This window comes from Sus scrofa, chromosome 13 (genome assembly GCF_000003025.6).
Source record: "Sus scrofa isolate TJ Tabasco breed Duroc chromosome 13, Sscrofa11.1, whole genome shotgun sequence".
NCBI classification, from domain to species: Eukaryota; Metazoa; Chordata; class Mammalia; order Artiodactyla; family Suidae; genus Sus; species Sus scrofa.
This window is the reverse complement of record NC_010455.5, coordinates 53,167,274-53,185,812: the sequence shown is the minus strand read 5'-3', so window position 1 is coordinate 53,185,812 and position 18,539 is coordinate 53,167,274. Positions and strand designations below refer to the sequence as shown.

At 42.4% G+C, this 18,539-nt stretch overlaps 1 protein-coding gene across 3 annotated transcripts; it reads left to right on the top strand.

The window, feature by feature from the left end:
* On the top strand, positions 1,118-16,773 carry PROK2 (prokineticin 2). 3 transcript variants are annotated; one of them, XM_021069213.1, is made up of 4 exons: positions 1,118-1,244; positions 4,947-5,072; positions 13,814-13,876; positions 15,184-16,773. In XM_021069213.1, exons 1-4 carry the CDS (start codon positions 1,149-1,151, stop codon positions 15,286-15,288), a joined length of 390 nt encoding a protein of 129 aa, XP_020924872.1. In that variant the 5' UTR covers positions 1,118-1,148; the 3' UTR covers positions 15,289-16,773. The 3 variants fall into 3 exon arrangements, with proteins under 3 accessions (XP_020924872.1, XP_020924873.1, XP_020924871.1); XM_021069214.1 differs by lacking the exon at positions 13,814-13,876; XM_021069212.1 differs by lacking the exons at positions 1,118-1,244; positions 13,814-13,876 and adding an exon at positions 1,281-1,467.

The following is an 18,539-nucleotide window of genomic DNA, read 5'->3' as shown; positions in this document are numbered from 1 at the left end:
TCGTTGACGTAAAACAGGCTGAGATTCTTGGAGCTAGGCTCAGGGTCACCAGTGTAAGGCAAATCTGTCACTGGTCTTTCATAGGTGGCCTAGAACCCAGCAGGCAGTAAAGTCATATTTATGGAAATGAAGGAAACCCAGTAACACCCTATCACATCTTATGAAGACTGAAGGGTGATTATCCTGGACTGGAAAGTAGAAGACAAGAGAGCTGTCTAGCTAGGGCTTATGGGGCCTCAGGCTGGCACCCGAAGCCTGGCCATCTCCTGATTTCGCTTTGGCATCATCCTGAGCTGCTCTGCCCGAAGCTGGCGCGATGTTAAAGGGAGGAAGTGCATGCAAAGAAAATCAGAGAGCAGAGGTTCTGGAACAGATGTGAGCAGCAAGGGACAGCATGTGAAGTGAAAGACGTAAATTGGACTCCCATAGCTGGAAGGACAAACCCCCTCAGTGTCGTCAGGGATGTGGGATGAGGGGTAATTTTGCGCTCGCTTTGTGCCCCCACCCAGGTCTTCCACGTTTCCAGCGTTTGTGTTTGATGTTTCTGTCTTTCCTGCTCGGTTATTGGACCCTGAGGCAGGTGGCACACAGCGAGAGCCCCGTAAAGACCCACTGAACAATTGACCAAATTCAGAGGCTCTCAGGACTTCCCCTGCTCCCCCCGTGTGTCCACAAGGCCGGGCACGTAGTAAGCGCTCCCTACACATCTGGAGAGCAAATGAGCTGCAAGTTTGCGGCGCTGAGCACGTGGAGCTCGGGAAACCAGGACAGCAGAGGAGGGTGTCTCCGACCACAAAAGCAATGCGGGCGCGTGCGGAAGGCGGCGGCGGGCGCCAGGCAAGGGGCCGGCCCGGAGCAGGGCGCGGTGTGGGGGGCGCTGCCTGCGTGGCGCCCGGGGCGGGGGCACAGGGAACCGCGGCGGCACGTGCGCGCCAGGGACACGGGCCGGGCCGGACCGGGTGGGCGCGGGGGGTGTGCCCGCGCGGTGGCCCCCGCGTGTGCAGCCGGCCGGGCGGCGACGTGAGTCACCGCGGGGCTAGCCTTTATAACCGCCGGCAGGCTCGCGTGAGCCGCCCGCCCCGCCGCTCCGCGCTTCGTCCCGCGCGCCCCCAACGGCCCCGCAACTGCCTGCCAGGCCCGAGGTCGCCATGAGGATCCCGCGCTGCGCCCCGCTGCTGCTCCTGCTGCTGCTGCCGCCGCTGCTGCTCACGCCCCCCGCCGGGGACGCCGCCGTCATCACCGGGGTAAGCAGCCCTCGGCGCACCTGTCCACAGGATATGCACGCCTGCTGCGCGCCCGAGGGGCTCTGGCGGGGATGGGAAGACCGCGATGGGGAGTCGGGGGGCCCTGGGAGGGTCGCTCCCAGCTGAGGACACCTGCCCCAGTAGCCGCTTGGCTCACTTGGAAAAGTGCCGTGCTCCCAAAGCAGCGGGCGGCCGGGACATCGGACTTACCCTGGAGGAGAAGGTGACCGCAGACTCACCCCACCACCTTCATCACGACCTTCTCCCTCTTGCTTATCCCTCTGTCCTCGTGTTTCCTCTGCTTCCCTCTTAAAATGAAAGAAGTTTCCTTTCGGTGTTCTCGAGTACTTTTCCCAGACATTCCAAGCCTCTATTTTAAAATTTGAGAGACCCCTTCCTGAAATGCACAGGTACAAGATGAAAACCCCCAGATCCCGGGAGTCTTAATTCTGTTGTCAGGGAGTTTGCTCCCCTGTGCATCCTCCGCAGAAACCCCTTGAAATAACTTGGTCCGAGGCCCTGTGTGCATTTTGAAAAGCAATGTGGATGCTTCCTTCTGAGTTCTAGGGTTTTTTGGGGTTTCGGGGAGTTTGGGGGGGTGGTTCCCCAGCGACCTGAGGTTCTCCCTGTAAAAAGTTTTCCATTTCCAGTTTCTGATAAAACCCCTCCAGGGCTCAGGCTTCATTATGGAATAAGTTGCCATGTAGACGTTTCTGTTTAGAGAGATGTTTTCATCATTGTGAAAGTAGGAACTGGTTCAGGTCTCCCCTCCGTCCACCAACAGTTTTCTTTGTGTGGATCTGAAGGATGACCTTACAGCACAAAATTAAAATGTCTAGTTTGCTTTACATCAGCAATGCAAAACCCGCTACCATTTCCTGGTTGTTCAGCTGTTTTATTCTTCTAAATCTGAAATTATTTTACACCTCCATTAAATTATTTCATATATCTAAGTCCACATAATAGGCTTTAAATAAAACTTCAATGTTTGAAATGATAATGTGTAGATAATGAAATAACATTCAAATTTAAGGGAAATGTCATTCTCTTGAGAAAATTAAGCTCTTTTGTCTCCATGTTAGTTAATAGCTTTATAGCATGTTGATAGTCCTTCTACAGTAACAGTATTTGGTTACAGCCAGTAGAATTTTGGGTTACAGCCAATAGATATTTAATTATAAGCACTATGGTATTTATTAGAATAGCTGATAGAGATTTTTACAAATGTGTTTGAATAGCTTTGTCAGCCCCTGTGGTTGAAAAAAAAAGTTTTTACATGTTTCTCTAATACTTGAGAATTGAAACCTGATTAGTTCACCCCCTCCCCATCTTCCCCTGCTGGCTCATTTAAAATTTCTCCTAATCCTCTGAGCCCCAAATTCCTTTGTGATATAAGTATCTTTTTGTTCCATTCACAAGACAACACTATTTGAGTAGGTCTGCAGTGGGTTAAAGATGAAGGGCATCAGGAAACAGCTGTCTAATTAAAAATATATAAACCTATGCAATTCTTTGTAAATATTTCCAAGTGCTGAAGCTTTTTTGTTACAAAATGAAATTTTATCACACTGAATGTTTATCTGTTCAGGTTTAAGACTAGGCTTATTATATTTCTACATGTGCTGTTTTTCTTGTTGTTTTAAATCAGTGCAACATGGCAATAAAGAAATGGAGTTTTGTTTCCATGACAGGAACCATCTGTAGTCAAATGAAAAACTCAGTAACTTATCTAGATATATCATCTCTAAGATGTTAAACATCCAAGTGATTGATTGCATTTTAAGAGATTTTGGCTGGATTTTTATCATCTTATTAAAAGCGCTAGTGGGGCTTCAGAATTCCTGGTCCTGAGCATCTGTTGAAATAAAATATTGCTTGAAGCCTCCATCTTAAATATTTACTTTTTGGGGGGTAATATGTGTAGTTATTTTTAAATTGATTTATGTTTCCGCATAGATTTGTTAAAACCATATTGGAAAAGATCATATACTGAACATCTCATTCTTGGAATGTAATTGCTACATATACGTGATTTCTAGCATACAAATAAAAAGGGAAAATGGAAATGTTTAGATATTTTCCTGTAAATGTCCAAACACTCCAAGAAGAAAATTGTGGTTTTTATCCAGATGTTTATTTAAATAGCTGGAGAAAAAACTCTAAGGGGGGAAAAAACAACTCTAAAGCAAGATAGTTTATCACTTGTAATGAAAAAAAAAATAATGAATAAGAATGTGCCCATATATTTATGCTTTGAGAAGTTATAGCTTTTTCCAAAACTAAGAAATTTGAAGAAGTGTTTTAGTTGTTTTCATTAAATCTACATTTAAGTTTGTATCTGAATTATTGATTTTTTAGCTTCTTACGTATATAGTATAGAATGCTTTTACCTTATCGCTAGCAAAACAGATTATTGCACAGCATTCAAACAAAGCATCCTCTTTTATGGTTGATTCTAGGAAAGAACAATGGTTCTTCAGGTCTATTTTCATGCAAATAAGCTTAGACTTCATTATTTACCTCTATTTAGTCAAATATGGAAATTCCTCCATAGTTGATTCTTTGATTATATGTATTTACAATTATTATATTAGGAACAAATGTCTTGAGTAATCACTGTTGGTAATTTCATTTCTAAATCTGATGGATCTTGTAGAATAGTTCGGCTAATTTTGTAATGTACACATATGTATATCCTAAGCCAAGAATTTCCTTTTTGTAGGATACTCACCCCTCCTCCCAAAAAAAGAGTAACAAAAAGCAAAGGTTTTGGTCTGTCCATTCTCAACCTCTAAGATTTCCCTCTTTCAAAAGCAAATGGTGAAAATCAAGTAAATGGTATAAAAAAACATCGTCTGGTGAACCAAAATCAAATATTTGAAAGAGAAAATGACTAGCACTTTAAAAATTTACATCAGAGCTGTTATGGGTCCCGAGCATTTCATGCCAGATTTAGAAACCATTTAAATCCCTTTTTAATATTGGGTCCAGTGTATTCTGCAGTTAATAGTCATAAAATCTTGTGATTCAATTTATATAATTCCCAATGGCCGTATATAGCAAAAGACTAATAGAGACTCTTCTTTAAGTTCAAAGCCAATTCAACCACAAAGCACAGAAGAAGAGAGCTGATTTTGTTTTTTTTTAAATGGTATGGTTTAAGATTTTTGTAATGTATAGGCCATTATTTAGGCTATTTTTCTTTCTTTCTTTCTTTCTTTTTTCTTTTTTTTTTTTTTTTTTTTTGTCTTTTCTAGGGCTGCACCCGCGGCATGTGGAGGTTCCCAGGCTAGGGGTCTCATCGGAGCTGTAGCCTCAGCCTGCACCAGAACTACAGCAACTTGGGATCCAAGCCACATCTGTGACCTACACCACAGCTCATGGCAACGCCAGATCCTTAACCCACTGAGTGAGACCAGGGATCGAACTGCAACCTCATGGTTCCTAGTCAGATTCATTAACCACTGAGCCATGATGGGAGTTCCTAGGCTATTTTTCAACAGAGACAAAAATCTCTTCTGATCAGATTTAATCATAAATGTGTTCAAGCAAATGAAGATTACAGTTCTTTTGTATATATGAGATTATTAAAATCATAGTGGTTGGATAGTAAATGAACTTTTTTTTAATGCTAATTTTAGATCCCTTTAGCCTGAGTCTTTCCTATTATCCATATTTATCTGTTTGTTTATCACATTTCAGGCCTGCGACAAAGACCCCCAGTGTGGTGGAGGCATGTGCTGTGCTGTTAGTATCTGGGTTAAGAGCATACGGATTTGCACACCGATGGGCAAAGTAGGAGACAGCTGTCATCCGATGACTCGCAAAGTTAGTATATACGTTCTTATTCATGGTGGTTCTCTTACCCACCCATGGGTCAACTCTGAGCAAAGCCTATGGGACCTGAAACCCAGGGCAAAGGTACTAGAAATTGGAAGTCAGAGAAGATGACAATGGAAAACCACCCCCTTTCCCTTCCCCCTTTCCACTTGAAAGAATTGTGTCCTTTACCATCTTTATTCTGGTAATGATTTACATATATCATTGCTGTCCTGGCCTTAGAGATATTTTATGAAAGTAATTTCAGGAGTTCCCATTGTGGCTCAGCGGGGTTTAAGAACCCGACATAGTATCCCATGAGGATGCGGGTTCTATCCCTGGCCTCACTCAGTGAGTTAGGGATCTGACATAGTTGCAAGCTGCAGCATAGGTTGCAGATGCAGCTCAGACCCAGTGTTGCTGAGGTGGCTGTAGTGTAGGCCAGCACTGCAGCTCCAATTCAACACCTAGCTCAGGAATTCCCATATGCCATGGGTTCAGCCATAAAAAGAAAGAAAAAAAAAAAGTAATTTCAAGCAGGTAAGTTTGTTTCAAAATTTTTATATCTGGTGTGGAATGCTCAGGTATATGTATATATATTATATATGTAAATAAATATATGTATGGATGGATGCTTCTCTGCAGAAATCAGAGTGTGAAAGCTCTTGCAAACACTTTAATGTTAGACCAACTGAAAAGGCAGAAGTAAATCAGTTTGTGTTTTGTTTTTTGCAGAAAATCATCTGTGACGCAGTCATTCTTGCGTCTTAATTTGAAAGTCCTGTATTGTATGTTCACTCTCTGCACACAGGATACATTGTTGAAAACCCTGAAGGTTAATGATATTTAAATTTCTCTTATTATCTAATAGCTCAGCATCACAATGACCTAAACACCACTTTTGAAAAGTTATTGACAAGAAGTGGCAGGACCCATGGCAGAATCAGCTGGGGCTTTAAAGGCTGTGTCCCCAGGACTTTCGGACTCTCCTGTCTGCAGTTGTGAGACAACTTTATTCACTCTTGCAAGGGATTGAGTGGCGGACAGGAAGGAGCTGAGAAGTGTGTGGAGCCTGGACAGTCTTTGCCCTTTAGAGTCAAAAGTCTGAAGCTCAGTATCGTCCCAGCAAAGTCCCCCAGGGGTAGATACCAGGTTGCAGGTGCCTTGCTCTCCTGGTGTCACAGCCTCCTTCACCCAGCAGTTACGGGAGGTCTGAGGGTGCTGAAAGGACATGTCCCAGGGCTTGTGGCTTGTTGGAGACAAGTGCAGTCCTCTGTAATGTTGTCTCTACACATTGTATACTCTCATCTTAAAATGGATTGAATGTTTTCAAGCAAACTGAATTCTTTGTTCTGCCCCCCCACACACACACTTGTGGCTTAGGGTTCAAAACCATAGTAAGAGACAAACATCTTTGCCACAGTCACAGATAACAGCTAATATTTTGACTCTCTCTGAATGAAATGGGGAAATAAATTGGCTGGGGTTTCGCTCTAGGCACTGTGATGGGGACTGGCGGTTTGGACCCATGTGAAGGCGGAATTGGGCTCCCCTGTGGTTTCCTTGAGAAATACTTCCTGTTCTGTTTAGACCATTCCGCCCTGTGGTTTTACCGCTAGAGATGGTATGGTGGTTTTTAAGCATGAGAGGCACCTTTTATTCTTGGCCATTTTGAGACAGGAAAGGTTTTAAACCGTTAGCTATCTGGCTCAGTGACCAACTCCCCCCAGGGTAGGGGAAGCTGGTTCAGAGGCCCTTGGCATTGGTCCTTTTTTTTTTTTTTTTTTTTATCAGCCCTATGGATCACGAGTCACCTTTTGTACATTTGAGTTGCTGTTGCTAAAACATTTTCTCTTAACTCCCCCTTCTTTAAGAATTATTCTGTCTCTGTAGTGTTAGTACACCCTGGAGTACTCTAGGCACTGGAATTGTGCAGCCAGTTTCCTAAAACAAGTGATGAGTGACACATTCTGAGGAACTATTTTTGTATAAATAGCAATCATAGTTGCCACTTGCTGAATGCCGTGGTGTACCAGTTACTCGATACTAAACTCAGTGTATGTGTTTCTCACGTAATACTCACAACAAGCCTGTAATGTAAGGTTGGTTTTGGTCCCATCCTCTGAACAACCACATTCAGACTCAGAGGGGCTCAGTAACTGGTTGAGTTCACGGGTGATAGGTCAGAGGGCAGGCTCTGGATGTCCCCTCTTTCTGACGCTTCATGGTCTGTGTGGTGCTGACTATATTCTATATTCTCTGAAAGCTGAGAATATTCTATATTCTCTGAAAGTTGTTGTTGTCCTTAATTAGAGGATTTGTTTTCAGTGCAATTAACCCAAACTGGTTTGTGTGGGGAAGATGTTCACTGAGATGCAGGGTAACGGTCCAAGGGTTGGAATTTGTCTCATCCTATAGTTCTGATGAGATAGTTTTCTCATCCTATAGTTTCCAAATCTGAGATATTTTGAAAAGAGGACCAGAATTCTCTTTCCCTGGTTCCTACAGTTTGTAGTTCAAGTTTAATGCAAGGTCAGTTTTGAAAGGAAACAACGTCATTCTGCTCCCATAAACCCAGGTTCATCTCTGTGCTGTATTTTTATCACAGTTTCGGTAGAAGTCTATAATATCAGATGATGGTTTTCTTGGTAGAATAAATGAGAAAAGAACTGTAGTCCTAGGAGTTCCCGTTGTGGCGCAGTGGTGAACAAATCCGAAAAGGAACCATGAGGTTGCGGGTTCGATCCCTGCCCTTGCTCAGTGGGTTAACGATCCCATCCGGCGTTGCCGTGAGCTGTGGTGTAGGTTGCAGACGCTGCTCGGATCCCGCGTTGCTGTGGCTCTGGCATAGGCCAGTGGCTACAGCTCTGATTAGACCCCTAGCCTGGGAACCTCCATATGCCACGGGAGCGGCCCAAAAAATGGCAAAAAGATAAAAAAAAAATTAAAAAAAAAAAGAACTGAAGTCCTAAAAAAATAAAATAAAATTTTAATGTTAAACCTGAACTTACCTCCTGTTCAGATACTCACTTGAAATGTGTTTCTAAAACTCAATGTTACAGCTTTTCATATTGGTTTTTTTCTTGTCCATAAAATACATTTTCATAGGTCATGTCAATGACCTGTTTTTAGTCCTAGAGTTGTTACTTGTTTCAGCAAAATTAACTTATCCTGGTGAAAATACTGTTCTTCCAGAGTATCATGCGACCGCAAGCTATTCAAAACAATTCAAGAAAAAACATTTTTTCTAAATATATCCTGGTGAAATATATCCTGAAATCTTACGCATCCTTAGTAGATGGTCAAAATGTAGATAGTCATGGTATAGAAAATTATGTTCTAATGTGATGTGTTCATTACTCTCCCCAGTTTTCTTTTTGTTTTGTTTTAGAAAAAAATGGATTAACTCTGATTGTAGTCACAGGGCTTGGTGTTTTAAAAACACAAGGCTATGGGAGTTCCCGTCGTGGCGCAGTGGTTAACGAATCCGACTAGGAACCATGAGGTTGCGGGTTCGGTCCCTGTCCTTGCTCAGTGGGTTAACGATCCGGCGTTGCCGTGAGCTGTGGTGTAGGTTGCAGACGCGGCTCGGATCCCACGTTGCTGTGGCTCTGGCGTAGGCCGGTGGCTACAGCTCCGATTCAACCCCTAGCCTGGGAACCTCCATATGCCGCGGGAGCGGCCCAAGAACCAAGAGATAGCAACAATAACAACAACAAAAAGACAAAAAAATAAAAATAAATAAATAAATAAATAAAAATAAAAATAAAAAATAAAAACACAAGGCTATGAATAGACAAGGACTACACCTGCTCAAATTTTAAACTTTCCATTTTGGTTTGGCTTAAACATTAACCACAGATGTTTGCTTATTTTGATGAAGGGAATAGTACTGGCTGAGTGAAACTGAACTGTAAGTAGGAACTGGTGGTGACTAGAATTGAGTTTACTATGTTGTTTTAGACACATCAATCAATTTGCAGAGTGTACAGTCACTGCCAGGTTACAGTTTTGTAATTGCAAAATTTTTAGCCTCACATTTGATAATTCAAAAATAGAATAAAACATAAGTCTACCTAAGAAGACCGGGTACATGTTTTCTAAACACATTTTAGGCAAATAATAATTTTAACATGTATTAACTTTTAGCAATTTTTTAAAATAATTGAGAATGCATTACCAAATCATTTGTCTACTGGGAACAGTCTGCTGTGTAAGAAACAGTCATTTCTGGAGTTCCTGTCATGGCTCAGCAGTTGGCAGACCCAACTAGAATCCATGAGGATGCAGGTTTGATCCCTGGCCTCACTCAGTGGGTTAAGGATCTGGCATTGCCATGAGCTGTGGTATAGGTTGCAGATATAGCTCTGATCCCGTGTTGCTGTGGCTGTGGCCTAGGAAGGCAGCTACAGCTCTGACTGGACCCCTAGCCTCGGAACCTCCATATGCCATGAGTACAGCCCTAAAAAGAAAAAAAGACAAAAAAAAAAAAAAAAAGTAGCACTCATTTCTGTTAATACCCACACTTTTAGAATTTACAAAGATGAGCCATTTCCATCCCATTTTGATTCATTGACTTCGGAAGTTTAGAATTATGTGACTAATACTTTTATTTGTATTGCTTATTATTTTTTATTCTTTTAAAACAATTTTTGTATTTAAGCTGTGTTTCCTCCAAAAAATTAATTAATTTAAAGTGTTTTTAAATTTTGCTCCTTTTTTATGTGAATATTTTTAGCATTCATTTTGGCTTTTTTAAAAATTTTTTAGCTGTACTTTAAAACTTGACTAATACATTTTCCTTTTCTGAAGAAAAAAAAATTCTATTAAAACCTGGGTCTCGTCAGTGTATTAAAAAAAAAGAAAAGGGAAATTTAAAAAATTATTAGCTGTTTCACTTTTTGAACCAACCTATGGTGAAGCACTGTAAACATAATTTCAGAATAGAGTATAAGTTTTTTTAAATACTAAAATATAGATAATATAACCAAGATTTAGCAAAAGATGGGTGAAAGAGAACAAAATGTGCTATTTGTTTCCTCTTTTCTGTCAGGGATATCACAAGCCACTGTCTGCATTTCATCTCTTAGGGCGGCTTCATGGCTGTGATTTCAGGTTCAGATTGGCAGAAAGACTCACAAGGCATGAATATACTTTTGTCTAATACACGTTTTCTCAGGCTGCACTCTTTGGACATTTTAGATTCTTTGTTGTGGGGGCTGCCCTGGGTGTTGTAGGAGGTTTGCAGCATCCCTAGCTTTGACCCACTAGAAGCCAGTAGTGCCCCTCTTCTAGCTGTGACCACACAAAATGTCTCCAGACATTGCCGCATGTCCCCTGGGCAGGGAGGTGGGGGTGTTGGAGGAGGCTGGAATCACTCTGGCTTAGAACCCCTGTCTAATTCTGCATTTACATAGTCTTATAGGACACAGCATAGGAGGTGAAGTACCTTGGCCTCCTTGGGAACTCATCAGCTACCCAAGCACACAGCTTCTTTTCCCTCCTCATCCACACAGGGTGCCTGTGCTGCCACACAGAATCAGCAGCGTGTGGGCGGTATCCCCTTGACCCACAGAAACTACCACTCTATTTCTTGCAAATCTTTTATGCCCCCAGCCACAGAGGTTCCAGGCTTCTCCAACTCAGGTGCAGTGCCACACAACCCAGGAGGCTGACCCCCATTCCCCGTTTCCTTTTCTTTCTCTGGGGACACAGCTCAGAGGAAAGCCCAGGTCCCTGTCAGGTCACCTTCACCAGCCCAGGCCCCAGGTCAATCCTATACTCACAGGAAAGGAGCAGATAAAGAATTGCATTATTTAAGGTTATATGAATATAAACCTATTTCCCCCAAAATGAGATGAAACAATTGAAAACTTTAGCAGATTAAGATACAATGGCACTCTTCAGAGTTATTGAAACCAGAAACCATGGGAGTGTGGGACTTGAAATTTGTTTTTTACGTGCTATCACACCATCTGAATTTTTTTAAACTCGGTACTTCTGTTGAAAAAATTGTAACAAAACTGTTTTTATTAAGAGCCACATTATAATAGGGCCAGTGCTTTTTATGTCACATGATTAGGCTTTCCTAAAGGTATCCCATTATATTCTCCCCCCCCCTTTTTTTCAGTGGTTGCACCTTTGGCATATGGAAGTTCCCAAGCTAGGGGTCAAATTGAAGCTGCAGCTGCCAGTCTACACCACAGCCACAGCAATGCAGGATCTGAGCTGCATCTGTGAACTACACCACAGCTCATGGCAATGTCAGATCTTTAACCCACTGAGTGAGACCAGGAATCAACCATCGAACCCACATCCTCATGGATACTAGTCGGGGTTATTAATCTACTGAGCCACAACAGTAACTCTTGTGTTACTGTTAACAATTTGCCCTTGTTTTGAGAGAGATCACAACACTACTGTGTCGTATCAGCACTATTTTCTCTTTAAAAGTGCTGCCAGGAGTTCCCACTGTGGTGCAGCAGATTAAGGATCAGGCATTGTCTCTGCAGGGGCAGTTTCGATCCCCATTCCCATGCAGTGGGTTAAAGATATGGCATTGCAGCAGCTGTGGTGTAGGGTGCAGCTGTGGCACACATTGATCCCTGGCCCAGGAACTTCTATATGCCATGGATGTGGCCCCCAATTTTTTTTTTTAATTAAAAAAAAAAAAAGCACAAGTGCTGCCATTGTATTGAGAACCATGTCTTCTCAAGGATGCTAAAGGGTCTGCCATGGTCACTTTTAGAATTCTCTGGTTAGAAACTACTCTGTTAGAAATATTGCCCTGAGTGTGTAGTTGCTTCTAAAGTAAACCGTCACATTTGCATGGAATGATTAGCTTTTGGCCCTGTTTTCACATCTGAAGATGCATCTTCTGTGAATACTTTGTCTGGCCTTAGTGACTGCTCAACAACTCTTAGGTTTGTCGTACAGTGAATGCAGAGCTAGGAGCAGGTAGGCCAGTCAAGGAAGTGGCAGGTACTTACGGAGTAAATCATATCAGAAATCTTGGGCTGTGCAGTTAAGAACTCATAGGGAAGGGGAGGGGGAACTGCTACAGGCTGGTCCAGTGGAGAAAAGCTTGAGGGAGGGAGGGATTCAGGCTGGATCTTGAAAAAGGATAAAAATAAGAAAAGGGCATCCAGGTGTGAAGGGGACCTGCAGGAGAGTCTCGGCATCATATGAAGTTGGATTGGGGCAGATCTAGGTGGACTCTTCCACAGTCTCAGTGCTCTGGGTAAGAAAAAGACATTTTTAAAGGTTTCACAAAAGCACACAATCTTGTAAACACAATGCCAGGGCCCTTCCTAGACTCTAGAGGGGCCTTGCTTGAGCAAGAGCCTTTGGTTTCCAAGTTTGTGGAAACTAGGGGGGCTGGGGAAAAGGGGGAGTCTAGGGACCTGAGAAGGTCACTCCTTTACCTTCAGGGAGTTCACAGACTATGGTGGGGTTGGAGGTGGGAGACAGGCATTTAACTGATATCTTCTTAGTGTGTCCACTATACCAGGCTGAGTGCTATGTGCTCATGCACAAGAGTCCCTTTTTCCCCAGAGCCTGGTGTCTGGGCCTGGTGGGATTGGGTTTGACTGTGACATGTTCCTTTTCTCACTGGGGGTGACTTCAGTCAGATACATTACTTCACCTTGAGAGGAAGCTGCTTAGGTCCTGTCAAAATGAGGCATAAATCTGCCCCCCCCCCCCACTTTAGTGTGACATTCATACACAGTGCCTTTCTGAGGCCTGGCCCATGGCAGGCCAGCAGTGTTATTTTTCTCCTCTGCTGCTTTTGCTGTTGACAACATACGTTGCCAGGCCAAAGAGTGACCACAGTGTCGAGATGCACAGAGCACAAGACTAACACCGTGAGGGCAGTTCTTAGCGCCCCAAACTGTCTTACTGGGTATCCGTCACTAAAAGTTCCATGGTGGGCAGAAGCCTTTCCTCTTTTGTTCATCACTGTATCCACACACCTAAAATAGGGCCCAGTGTATTGACAACAATCCATAAAATATCTGCTGATTGCATGAATTAAAAGAAACATGCTTGGTGTTCTCTGACAGTTTGACATGCTTATTGCAGTTAGAGATCACTCATCCGGGGTTGCTTTTCCTTGGCTATCTCTGCCTGTATTGGTTTTTCTCACCCTTCGCACTGCATTGTTGACATTTGAGATCACGTAACTCTTTGCCATGGAGTTGTGGGATGTTCAGCAACATCTTTGGGTATCACTGGATGCTAGTAATCCTGCTGCCTCCCACCATTTGTGACATATACACATGTCTCCTCAGGGAGTGGGAGTAGGGTCACCCCACATTGAGAACCACTAGTTCATGCAGTAGTTGAGCGCTTGGTTAGTTAAAGGAAGCTCCCAGAGTCTCAGGGTCAGGAGAGATTGTAAAGGTCATGAGATAGCAGTCTCATCCTATCCACTTGTAATTTGACCAAACCATTCCTGCTGCACCTGCCTTCTTTGACATATTCTTGGTGGCAACCAATGAGCCAGCCATCCGGGAACCCTCTGACACACACAGTGACAGAACCATTCTAGCTCGCTTCTACATGGAGCCGACAGCCATGGAACCCCCATGTAGACATTATTGTTACCACCTTGAAGGTAACACTCTTGCAGAAAGACCCCAGGAATGGAGATGGCTCTGCCTGTTTACCACATGTACCCCTACCCACCTACTGCTCTCCTTTCTTCCCTCTGTATTTATTGATCTCAACCATCTCCCCGGCCCTTCTAGAACCATTTTGAAAATGGAAGGCAGGAAAGAAGAAGGAGGAAGAGAAGAAAAAGGAAAAAGGAGGTAAGAAGGGCACAAGCAAAGATAGACCCAGAATAATTAGCCTTGACCGTTGTTGGACACCCGTAGAGTTGGGTCCATCCTATCAGTTCAACCTAAAAATGAGGTTAGAATGGTTCTGCCACTCTCTGCAGATGGCCTTTTGTTTGACATGTGAGGAAGTTCTTTAGAAGGCATCCGTAAGATGCATCTCAGATGTTCTCATAAGGACAGTTAACTGGTGTGGGGCAGCCTCTTTTGGTGAAACACAACAGGAAATACACCAGGATGATTCTGGATGAAGCATTGGAGTTGGGGAGCAGGAAGGATGGATTTCCATACGGTGTGTAAACTGTAGAAGGATCCCTGAGGCATGAGTCTGTAATAGCTGGCTTCTCTCATGTTACCCCCAACCAGGTAGTCTGCCACCGGACTTCATTGACTTTCAAATGCCTCCAGGCCTGGAATTAAACTTTCTCCCTGTAACTTGCAAAGCAGGCTAGTTCTCAAGAGGTCACCATTTCTAGGAGAAGTAGAATGGTTTTTTGCTCTTTGCCTCTAGAAAACATATGTGTTTTGAGGGCACTCCACTCGTCCCTGGCACAGAGAAGTGGCACACCAGTTGCTGCTTGACCCTCCTCGACCCAGCTTCGCCCAAGGCATGAGAAGGGGGCTCTTCCATTGAACGGCTCTTAGACTGAAGCCGACCATCTTTCACTGAGGGCCCTCCCCAGCCTGGGGTTTGCTGTCTTCCATTTCTGCAAATCGAGCTTGCCTCCTTCCCTAATTTTCCTCTTGTTACTCACCCCTTGCCCCACCCAGAATTTAGACTTCTCACATCTTTGCACAAATGTGTGAATTTATGTATTGCTCATTATCCGTGCCTTTTTTTCGGCTTATTATATAGACGTGATTGTGCCTGTAATGTTACGCTCTTCTTGTAGAGCTTCAGTAGCAAGGGGTTCTGAAAGGGATGAAAATGAGCAAAAGTAAAAGTCAGTGTAGCTTGCTGATTAAAAGACCTTCAGGTCAGCCTGCCAGCCAAGCTTCAAGTTCTGGCCATGTGACCTTGGGCAGGTTACTGATCACTCTGTGCCTCAGTCTCTCATCTGTAAAATGGGTATCATTAAAGTATTTGCCATGTTCACAGATTGGGTGTAAGGATGGAAAAGAATAATACATAAGAAAGGGCTGAGCCTGTTGTTTGATGAACAGTTAACCCTCTGAAAACACTAGCTGTTGTTATTTAAAGAGAGTTCTCAAGATGAGTTTTTTGTTTGTTTGTTGCTTTAATATATCCTGCTCTGACTCAGTTTTCTTTTTCATTGTAGGTTCCATTTTTCGGCCGGAGAATGCATCACACGTGTCCATGCATGCCTGGTTTAGCCTGTTCACGGACTTCATTTAACCGATTTGTTTGTTTAGCTCGAAAGTAATCACCTTAGGGGAGAAGCTTTAAATGTGAACAGCCACACGGTGTCTGTAAAGTCTACTTACCTGTGATTGTGCCAAACAAATAATATGCCAGAAAGAAACGCTATTGCTTCGTCAACTTTTCCAAGTAACATTTCCAACTTTGATTTTTAAATGATGTTCTACTTTTTTTTTTTATTTGAAAAGGGATTTATCTTTTGGATAGAAATGTTAAGTGCAGGGTATTATGGAACGAGTTCTCATTTCCCTGTTTGTGTTTTGGTTTGGCTCTTTAAAATGCCAGTAATTCACCCATTTTCACTAAAATACAAATGGGAATTTGATATTTTGTTACAGAAATTTTTTTTTCCTTGAACACCCCCTACTCCCTGCCCTGCCCCACCGTACACACACACACACACACACACACACACACACACACCACGCACACCTTGGTCTCTTTCCCTCACTCCTCTCATTTTATTGTTTGGGATTACCGTCCCCGGCTTTCTAGCATTTTAAAATCGGGATCTGCATCCTTGAGTTTGCTGGCAGAATCACTGATGAAAATCAAGCTTTTTGCCAATACCTAAACAGTGAAGAGAATGTATAGTTGAACCAAACACCCCAAACGTCTCTTATATGGAGTGGAGATGGGGTGCTTCTGACTTTGACTGAACCCGCCTATGCACATGGGTTTCAGGTCTGCTGTTTGACTAGTGGGAGGACAGAAACAATGGAAAGTTAAAGCAATTTAGTCCAGATTTCTAGATTTGGGAATTTTTTAAAAAAGAAGACCTTTCCAATACAATATATTTATTTCTTTTTATCAAGTTAATTTTTTTATGACAGTCTGCTAGTTAGAGATGTTCTAGAAAATGTCGCTTGAAGAGGCAGTATTGATTTTAATCTGGCATCACACTAGTTACCATTTTGAAATCATTATAAGCTGTCTTTGAAACTTTATTTGTAACCCAAAGGTCTATTGTAATGGATTGCCCGACATCCTGCCGTTTGTACCTGTATCAATATTGCTGTGTGAAAATTCTGTATCAGAATAATGACAGTACTGTATATCATTTGATTTATTTTTCATATTATATCCTTATTTTTGTCACAGTTGTCAGTTTTTATTACAAGCCAATTTCTATGTAGCCCACAGTTGAAAATGGGTAAAGACTCCACAGTTGGTATTACAGCACTAACAGTGTGTACATTTTCAGTTTACATCCAGGAAGGTTCTGTTTGCATGAATTTTAAGGTAGTACAAAAATAATGTATAAATCAGTGAGGTTTTGGAGCATGAAAATTGTGACATGCGAAAGTGACTGGAATCAGGAATGGACCCATGGGATTTCACTGTCTTGGTTCAGCAAATTGTTATGGGGTGTTGATCATGGGTGGTTAGGCAAGGTGCTAGGTGCTAGCCCTCCGACGCTGCCAGTGTAGCCTGGCCTTGAAAAACCTACCAAGTATTGTAAATGGATTCAACGTTGCAAATAAACAACTTCTGAAATGCATTTCAGTGACTAAAGTGGCCGTGCCAACCCGCTAACCATTGCAAAAAAAAAAAAAAAAAATGTCCATTTTGTAGTTATTTATTCAGCCAGGACTTACAATTGCACAGTCTTTGTAACTTTAGCCCCAGGGTTAACATGTCCCATAAATGTATGGGATTTTGCCTCACCATACTTGGTCATAGAAGGCTTATTTTGGGTTTAGTTTAGTTTGCGTTCAAGAAACATTCTTCATTGAATTTGTTGGGGGAAAAAAAATAGACCTCAAGTGGAATTATGGGTAAAGAAACAGGCACTTCAGCAGTTTTGCTCAGTGCTGTTTTTATATAACGTTCAACACATGCTTTTTTATAAGTGGTGAAAACTTGATTGGGTCAGTCATCCATTTTCCCCCAGGTTAAAAGACATACAACCAACTTTTATAAAATTTGGCTTTTACATATACCAACTTCATTTTGTTAAATCACTGAGGTCATGTGTGCACAGCCAAGAGAACAAATGTGAAGGTTGTGTAGAAAACTTAGAACTATACCTACGCCTCATGGGCTCCCATCCAAAGGGAAACAGAACTTTGTTATTTGTTACCTCTCTCCTTGGTTATTATTTTATTGGAGACATAGACTGCTGTTCTACTTGGTTATTATTTTTTAACTTGTTAGCACCTTTCAAATAACTGTTTCAAAAACTTAGAATCATGCTTCCTGGAGCATCTTTAAAATAATTCTATGCAACGCACATAGACTCTTAGTTTATAAAAGCGGTGGTGCTTTTTCTTCCCAGGACGAACTCTCACTGTAGTCGACTTCACAGACCAGAATTTCCAACAGTAAGGCCAAGTGAGAATTTACGCAAGAAACGCTAAGTCAACAATCTAGTCTGATGTAAATACTGTGAATTGGGTTCTGTCCTTTCTAAAGTAGAAATAGATCTTATGCCAGAAGCTACTGACCAAACGCACATGGGACCTTTGGATTTATTTGCAGACACTGACTTTCAGGAAGACTGTCACTTCTGACATTAGCCATTTTTTAAAAAAAGCAACATTTTTTTTAAAAAAAAACCGTAGAAAAGTTTGTGCCAAAACTGCTCCCTCACAAACCCTCTTATGTAACTGAAGACCTTCATGTAGTCCTTCTATTGGAGCTTGACAAAACCAGACCACTGATAGATGAGACAAATCTGCTAACTTTTCGTTTGTTTTATTTATTTATTTTTTTGTCTTTTTAGGACCGCATCTGCGGCATATGGAAGTTCCCAGCCTAGGGGTCAAATTGGACCTACATCTGCCAGCCGACACCACAGCCACAGCAACTCTAGAGCCAAGCCATGTCTGTGACCTATGCCACAGCTCATAGCATCACAGAATCCTTAACCCACTGAGCAAGGCCAGGGATCAAACCCACATCCTCATGGTTACTAGTCGTGTTTGTTACCACTGAGCCACAGTGGGAACTCACTTTTTCATTGGTTTTAATATCAGAAATCTTACCTCCTCTCTTTTCTGACTTCATTTTTTAGAAGATTATAAAGTCGGGGATCATTTTAATTTAAAAAAAGGACATTTTTTGATATTCAGTGAAGATCAGTCTAAAATTCACTGGCAGACTTTTATGATCTGTTTCAACCTGTTAATATTGCATTCTCTGATATCGTCCGTCTCATTTGTTAATCCGCAAAACTCCTTTCTTCATTAAAGAGAATTGTATTTTTTCTGGTATTTTTCAAGATGATAACAATCTTTAGCAACATAATCCTTA

Bases quoted from the DNA above. Each gene is read 5' to 3' on its own strand.
- PROK2 (XM_021069213.1), top strand. From the start codon at position 1,149: ATGAGGATCCCGCGCTGCGCCCCGCTGCTGCTCCTGCTGCTGCTGCCG. The intron at 1,245-4,946 runs GTAAGCAGCCCT...ATCACATTTCAG, and splicing joins ACGCCGCCGTCATCACCGGG to GCCTGCGACAAAGACCCCCA. The intron at 5,073-13,813 runs GTTAGTATATAC...CGGCCCTTCTAG, and splicing joins GTCATCCGATGACTCGCAAA to AACCATTTTGAAAATGGAAG.